Source organism: Marmota flaviventris, chromosome X (assembly GCF_047511675.1).
Source record: "Marmota flaviventris isolate mMarFla1 chromosome X, mMarFla1.hap1, whole genome shotgun sequence".
NCBI lineage: Eukaryota > Metazoa > Chordata > Mammalia > Rodentia > Sciuridae > Marmota > Marmota flaviventris.
Window position 1 is genome coordinate 28,035,366 of NC_092518.1, and position 8,727 is coordinate 28,044,092.

Sequence of the window (8,727 nt, forward strand, 5' to 3'; positions counted from 1 at the left end):
ACCATGAGCTATGTTACAAAGTTTTCACTATCATGTGATGATAATATTACCTAATGCGTACTGGTATATCTCTATAGTAATTTCAGAACATGGTATTTCTATATGATTGTGATGGGTTCGGTATACTAAAAATTGTTTCTTTCCCACTGATTGAAAAAACCCTAAGAGGGTTACAATGTGAAAACTTACTTATTTAGAAAAGCAGGAAGAAGAAAACTCACACCAGGAATAAGAGTGGGTGACCTTCCTCTAAGTAACTAAGATGCTTTTGTGATGGGTTTGGGACAGCTAATAAGCAAAAGCGTACACAGCCAGAGAGCCATCTACAGTCAGTATTAAGACACCTCTTTAGTAAATATGGAATGATAAAATGGGCAAGCATTTGCCAGCTCCTTCTTATACCTCTCCATAGAAGTAAAACTTCTATTGCCTTCTTTGTAGCACTTTGTACATTTATTTCATTAATTTGTTTACAAGATAACATTTGTTTTATTCATCCTCTTCTCTCAGCACAGAACTTTGCACACAAACTGGCTGTGTACCAGGATCATGTCTACCTGTTGCTAGAAAATTAATGTGTTTCAGTGAAATTAACTTCCTGGGTACATGTGAGAAGACAGGCAAATGGAGACAAGTCATTTCTATTTATGTCACCCAGTGGTGCTAAGAATAGATTCCAGGTTTCATTTACAGATCACCATGGCAGTGTTTTGGTGCATGTTTGGTTTAGGAATCTGAAAAATGAGAGTGTTAAAATTCTTTAAAAAAAAAAACTTGTATTTTTTTTGGGGGGTGTCCTTTTTTTGTACATAAAATGTGATTTGTAGGTTCCAACTTCTATTTTTCCTATATTATTTTATCTAATAAACATACATTTGAATGCACAGTACCAATATTATCCCAAAACATGGCTCATTTAACTATCATTTTAAGCCTCATAGTAGTTAATAAGCAGATAGATACCAAGATGATATACTTGATGTTTCTGGGTTCTTTGGGAGACATGGATGTCTCGTATTTTTTTAAATGGCAGTCTTTGGTGCCCAAGGCAAGCTTAGAATAGGATAGAAAATTGATGATCTACTAGGGTCTCCAGATCTCACATAAACTTAGGAGCAAAAAGGCTAAAGAGAAGTGTCCTTGTCTACATTTCTAGGGAGATGATCCAATAATTTGCAAAGACTGGTAAAATTTATCTGTCAGTGCCTTTGACATGTAAGGCAGAAATTCTGCTTAAAGAAAAATCAATCTCTTTTGATAAATTACTATATATTTTTAATAAAGTCTGAATGCAATAAGTTGTCAAATGAAAATTTATATTCACTTCATCAATTCAAGATACTTACATGGCTGACTTCAACATACTTGTGGAATTCATTTTCAACTGAAAATTAAGCTGTTTTATAGTATCCCATTATGGAAAAACTTAAAGCAAAAGAGTGCTTATTAAATAATTTAGCCATGATAAAAAATTAAATTTGATGATTAAAAAAATCTAACTGATTTATCAATATATGCAACTGTACCTATATTTATTTGAGAACTTTAAATTCTATGTAAATTTCAAATGAAATCAAAATATGCCTATTAATCTTATGAAAAGTGGATATTTCGCAAGTAGTCCTTAACCTCTTCATCAAAAATTCCATATTCAATGGTCCTTCAAACACCAGGAGACAGTTATCTACAATATTACAGAAAAATGTGAAAACTGACCCTGTAAAAATACTATGGCTGGGCTGGGAATGTGGCTCAAGCGGTAACGTGCTTGCCTGGCATGCACGGGGTGCTGGGTTCGATCCTCAGCACCACATACAAACAAAGATGTTGGTCCGCTGAGAACTAAAAAATAAATATGAAAAAATTATCTCTCTCTCTCTCTCTCTCTCTTAAAAAAATACTATGGCTAAGTGCAATCTCTCTGTTGAGTCTTTAACATTGTATCCTGCTTCATTTTCCTTATTGATGCAATACATGTGATTTGACTAAATTATTTACAAAATCCTTTCTACTCTGTGCTATGATTCTGCAATTCAATACATGGCAATTATCGAGAGAAGAATTATGCTATTAAAACAAAAAGGAAGCAAACAAAAACAACTCTGCAGCTTCAATACCTCTAAAGCACTGCAAAACTTGACTCTTGTCTACAATTTTAACATTTTAATGCTCCTGTTCCAAGCATCTCATCAGATACACACAAAACTTTCTTAAAAAATGAGCAAAATGTTATTACATAACACAAAGTAACAGATTACAGTACAGATTCCTAATCAGTTGAGCCTTGGTTATCTAAAACCACAAACAAAAAATGGAAGGAGATATATCTTTTATTTCTGTCTGTCTGTACTTGTGGACAGGTTAGGCTCTTGAGTTCATTTCATCCCAAATCCTAGTGATCCCATGCAAGTGACCAATCACTAAAGCCATGTACTGGCTGAAGGCAGAAATTATGTGGTTGTTTTCTTTCTTCAGAGGTAATAAAGAATGAAGATTTGCAGCTAGACTCGGTGTCAGATGGATTGCATGGTCGGTCCATCAAGGGGTAAAGTCTAATTCTCCTCTCCTTGAACCCGAGCTTGACTACAGGGCTCCTTCAAAAGGATCAGAATGTGATAAAAGAGATGTGTGATTTGGATTCTCTTAGGAATCTTGTTCAGGGGAAAATCACTCATTATGTAAGTCTAACTATCCTAAAATCCCCATGTTAGAAAGAGTTCCTATAGATGCTTTAGTTAGAGTTCTAGTTGAGGCTACCCTTCCAGTTATTTATACCAAGGTGACAAATCTCTGAGTAAAACTATTTGGAAAAGGTTCTACATTTCCAGATGTTCCATTCCTAGGTCACTAAAGTCATCCTTAGGTATGGCTCTGGATATCTTGGATCAGAGACAAACCATCTTTATTATGCCCTATTTGAATTATTGACCCACATAACTAATGAACATAACAAAATGATTATTGTACAACACTAACTTTTGTTATGGTTAGCTTCCTAACATTAGCAATTGGAATACTCTTGGCAAATCTTGTCTCTACAGCCAATCAATTGAGATCTTAGTAAATTCACAAAAAGTTCCTGGTATTCTCAACAGTGTTTAGGAATTACATTAGCCACTATGCAAGTTTATGACATTGGGAATAATCATAGTATGTGGGTAGAAATGAATAATGGTTTTGTGATCATGACATACCAAGAATATTATTAAACACTAGGTAATACATATCAATATTTAAACTTGAAATTAAATGCAATGCAAAGAAATTTTACTATTTAAGAGGGAAAAGACCTCCTAAATCACCGAGTCTATTTTTCTACATACATGATATGAAATAAATAGTTTCATATATTTAATCTTCATGACAAATCATTTGAGAACTTATATAAGTTGTATTCAGTCACACGGTTGTTAAGTGGCCAAGTTCAGATCAGTTAGAACCCAGAGTCTCATGTATTCTCCATAATAATATTCTCTGTGCTGCCACTGGATTATGTTATGATTTAGCATAGTTCATATATAAGTTTGCTGTGGTATTCAGGTAATCAAGAGACTTATTTTGAAACATCTACAACCATTTTGACTAATATATCTAGTAGTACTGGCTGTATCTATAGTCTTTCAAAGGGTCTTACATTAAACAGAAACAAAGAAATTCCTCCAATGTATTACTGACAGCAGATAAAATCTATTGCTTGAAATATGCTTTTGTTTGTTTTTGTTTTGATATGTTTTATCAAAGGCCAGGCTTTTCACACACCCATCAAATCCCTTTGCTGCCAAAGACTGATCTAAGTGGCTCCCTGGGGATTATAATCCTTCTATGAATGTGAGCAAAAGAGGAATTATATTTGCCCACAAATTAAAATGTCCTTTGTAAAAGTTAATCTGGGGAATGTGAAATTCTAGAAGATATTTTTAAAAATCCTGAAAATCTTGAAATAAGTTACACTTAGTTTTCTCATGTTTATTAGTTGAGAAAGTTGGGGTACTAACTAGTACTGTTAATTTTTCACCATCTGTGCTGTACAGGTTTAATGAAATTGCATTTGTCCTACTTATGTTCTTTTAGAGGAAGTCAGAGGAGGTTTAACTGCAGTGACTTCCAGGTTTGCTGAGCTATGTGTAAACATCCATTAATATCAACTCATTTCAAGTAACAAGATGAATCTTCCCTGGGGCAAATCATATTGTGAGGTTTCCCAATGAAATTCAGTTTTCTGAATTAAGGTACAGATTCAAAAGCATGCACAGATGATACATGTCTGAACTCAGAATCACTGTATCTGAGATCTTTTAAGAACTGAAGGTGTTCAGGCAGTTCTATTGATCTTAAAGTACCACCTAAAACAGGTTTTCTTATAAATTCCTCAAAGTGGAGTTTTATACTAAAATTAATATTCACCTGTTATTAGCATACGGTACACTGCCATTTCAAAGCTAACAGTGACTCATGTTACAAATGCAGCTATTTTTAGTATAGTGCATGAATGATGTTAACAATATTCCTTGAAAAAGGCATTATTTGATCAAGTACTTTGTGGATAGAAAGATGGATAAATGCACTTGTTATATTCCCAAATGACTGTCAGTAAAATGTGTTCATTTGTTTATCTGTATGCCCCTGCTTTTTGTTGAGTCAATAAACCATACAGACATCAAAAAATGATCTGCTTCATATGTATAATTTTTAAAAAGAAATTTACGACCACCCTAGAGATTATACAGCACATCTAATATTGAGTTCAGGGCATCAGCCTTCTATGCACACTTGAGTCATCCTATTAGCACTAAGGATTCTCTCACAACTGCTATGGCTGTGAAACCCTAACAACTATATTCTAAAACAAAGTTATCAAAACTAAACAAGAGTAAACAGAAATCTAAAACACTGGTACAACCATGAGTAAGCTTTAAGATTCATTAAAAGGCTGTCCTAAACAGTACTGTGGAAAACCATTCTTAAAAAGGAATTCTGTGGCCAGCAGCCATGTGAGTACTGCATATTCTAAACTTCCTAACAAGCTTACTTTATGTTTCTTTTCTTTTTGCACCACCAATGACAGTCAATAAGTCATTTTCTCATTTGTCTTTTTGGAAAACTTAAGGCCATTGTCTGCACTGTCCCTAGTACACTGAATTACTGAATTAGACGCCAGAGAAAAGCATTCTTGCTGACTGACAACCAGATTACTGGTTCATACTAGAAGTGCTGACGCAACCTTCAGTACACCAGGACACAAGAGGCATGGTTCTGCTTTCGCTTAAAACCATAAAATAGGTTATAAACAGCAAACGATGCATATTTGGTACCCAAATTAAAATGCAAGTTTAAATATAATGGCTTAGGGGAAAGTTTTAGTAGAAACTGGGCCTAACTAGGGCACACTGCCGTCAGAAGAAACATTCCCGAAAATTTCCTTCTGTAAATACAAGCTTGCCTCTTCCCGGCAGTTTTAATTCTAATTAAGACAAAGGTTTTTAATTAAGCCCTGAAGATCCTGGTGTAGGGCCTTCAGTGAAACTGTCCTTGGTGGTTCCTCCCAAGGTAATTCATTTCAAGAGACAAGGAAGTGGATCTCTTACAAACCTTCAGATAAAGGCATTTCCCTCCCTTCCCTTTAGATACTCTACACAGCAAACAGACTGAAAAACGCTGTCTACCCTTTGGATCAGGCAAGCAAAACATTGCTGGTTTCGATTCTGGTGTCCCCCTTTGTTTCAAAAATACTGATAGAAGTTTCAAGTGCACATAACATAACATTTTAAAAAAGAACATTTTGTTAGTGGGGACATGGCAATTTTCCATCTTTTATTTCCTTTCCATCACCCCCCATCACCACCACCACTGTGGAGAGCAAAACTGAACTGCTACTATATCAAGTCAAGAACTTGTTCCAGATAGCCTCCACCAAAACCACCTTCACTTGTTACCCATTCGCTTACAAACTACATTTTCTAAGCTGAAAACTATTTTTTTCCATGAATATATGCATGGGGGTAGAAAAAAGTGCTTGAGGGGGAAGTGGTCAGAAACTGTGCCTGCCTCTTCTTTTTACATTGCAGAGTAAAAATCCACTATATTTGCATTAAGCTTGGGTCTCCTTATTTCTTTGCCTAGAGGAGAAAAAAAATGCTGAAATAAATGGGTATGGAGGCAATTAAGGAAAGATTAGCAAACACTGCATACTGCTCAAACAAACTTGAGCTGGCTTCTCACCATTCCCTACATTCCTGGCCAAGAGAAAAGGATAATGGCCTGAAAAGCAAATGGAAGTTGAAGCTGGTTTCTCTAACCTATCTGAAAAGTCTTTATGCAATCAGAGGGCTATTATTTCAGGAGACAGAGAGAAAGGGGCAAAAGATTCACGTTGCTAAGGAGACATGCTGAAGCTGGCATTCCTACATAAATTTCCATTTCTATTGAAGAGGGGAAAGAAAAGATATTTTCTCCAAAGTTTATTAGGATCTCCGGGTTACTGAAGAAAGGCATTTTACCGATTTATTTTATCTGTAGTTGTAAACAACCAACTCTGAAAGAATTAAAAGACCTAAATGTTGACCTCCTGCTGCCAACCAGTCCCCTCCTCAGTGAATTAATCAACAAAGGCTAAACCTTTCAATGGGTATTTTGAGGTAAGAGAAAAGAAAAAGCTTTTGTAAACACAAAATTTAATTTATGGAAGGAACTTAACCAAGTGAACTAATCTCTCATATAACAAGAAATGAAAGACAAAAGAAAATCAGATTTTTGTGGCTTTTTGTGCTATTTCAACTTTATTGGAACTTGAAACAGTTCCAGTAAAGCTTTTTAAATGGTTTCAGAGAAGACATGACACTGTCAGGAAGGAATTTAATGTTTCTCAGGTGTGTGTGTGTGTGTGTGTGTGTGTGTAAAAATCACAAGCTCTTGGTCCTCTCTCTATCCCCAATTCTCTGTGCGGACATTCAGCAGCTGAAGAATTAAGATTGGAAAGGGAAGAGTTTGCAGCAAGAAATCGGAAGTGGCAGATTTCGGTTAAGGGCACAATTGGGACTCTGGAGGCAACTAGAGGGTCAGGGAGGGAGAGAATAAAGCCATAAAATCCCCGTGGGGCTAGCAGCTCCAGTGGCTACCTTCTTTGTACTCCACCCCCATTGCATCCATTTGCAGTTTTCAGAGCTGGCTGAATAAAGCACAACTTTCCAGGCAACTGTGAATAGCTCACAGAGGAGAGAGGAGTTTCTTACAGTGAAAGAAAAAAAAAGGGCAACTCAGAATCAACGACGGTATCACCAAAAAGGGGGGGATTAAGACTGTCTCTCTCCCAGCTTACCATAGCCACCCCAAAATTTAAGGAAATATAATCTGCATCAAAATTCATTCGAGAAAACCCAGATATAGTGGAGCTGAGCAGGCAAAAACGTGGGCTCTAAGAGGTAAACTCAGGCAAATTCCTCTTTGAAAGGAGAAGAAAAACTGAACAGGGAACCCACACATCTTGGGAGTTGGGCGTTTTAGCCCGTTTCTTTTTTAACGGGGGTGTGGAAGGAGTTGCATTTTTTTACACAGCCACATGGTTCTCGCCTTAAACGATAACAATTACCCAAAATAGCATACCTGTTACTCCAGAGCGGGAGGAATGGCCACGGGAGGAGGGAGAGGGCGTGGGACGCCGCTTTAGGCTAGGCGACCTGGAGCCGGGCGGGGAGAGGGGTGCATGCAGGGACGCGTCTGGAGGCCGAGGCTCCACGAAGGGCCGGGACAGGGGGAAACGACGGGAGCGGGGACCCGGAGAGGTGGGGAGGGGCGGTGGCCGTCGGGGCATTGGGGCGCGGGACAGTCCGGGGAGGGAGGCAGGGGTCGCGGCGCGCCGGGCCCTCACCGCTGCTGAGCGTGGACTCGCAGTGCCAGCTGTCCAAGCTGGCGGGCTTCCGGCAGGACTCCCACAGGGACAGGTAGTACTGGTGGTCAGCGGTGACCCAGGCCGGACTCAGCACCGCCCCCAGGTCCAGACACAGCGCCAGGAAGATGCACACCAAGCCGACCAGCTTCAGCGGGGTCAGCACCGACACGCGCACCTCCTCCATGCCGCTGCCCGCCGAAGCCATCCCGGGGCGCCGCTGCCGCCCGCCCCGGAGGCGAGTACACCAAGCGGGTCCGGAGAGCCTGAGCCCGACGCCCAGAGGAGCGAAGCAGCTGAGCCGCCGCGCGCGGGGACTAGTCCCTCGGGGCTCCGCGCCTCCAGCCGCGTGGGGAAGGTGGGTCTGTGGAGGCGGCTGGCCCGATGGGGGTCGATAGCAGCCGCCCGCGACACTGATCCCGTCGCGGACCTTCGCCGCGCGCTCTGCCAGCGCCCGCGCCTGCTCCGCCCCTGAGCGAATCCCACTCGCTCCGCCCCGGCCCCTCCCCGGGCTGCGAGAGGCGGCGCCAAAGGAGAGGGGCGGAGGGTCCGCACCCTGGCGGCTTCGGGCTCTGGCTCACAGTCCTAGAGACTCTAGCTAGTCCTACCCCGCCCTTGATTCTGCACCGGCCGGTGCCCATGCCGGTGCCTCTGCCGCTGCCCTTGCCTCAACCCCGCGCGCCCGCTGCGCTCCTCAGTTCCTCCAAGCAGCCCTGCCCGGATCCCGCCCCAGACCACGCTAGCTCTAGGGTCGTCCGCTCCAATCCTCGCTCAATCACGTGGATTTCCTTTTCCTAAGGAGCTCGGTGGGTCGTTTTCTAGAAGGCGTTAGATGTGAATTCCTA

The 8,727-nt window shown here is 40.6% G+C and overlaps 1 protein-coding gene across 1 annotated transcript in view; it reads right to left on the bottom strand.

Moving 5' to 3' along the window:
- The window catches only part of Tmem47 (transmembrane protein 47), a 28,368-nt gene extending 20,039 nt beyond the window's left edge, over positions 1–8,329 (bottom strand). Inside the window, exon 1 of the mRNA XM_027927459.2 lies at positions 7,865–8,329. Within this exon, the coding sequence (XP_027783260.1) occupies positions 7,865–8,090 (226 nt within the window). The 5' untranslated portion in view covers positions 8,091–8,329. The remainder of the gene's footprint in view (positions 1–7,864) is intronic.
- Positions 8,330–8,727: the final 398 nt, after the last annotated feature.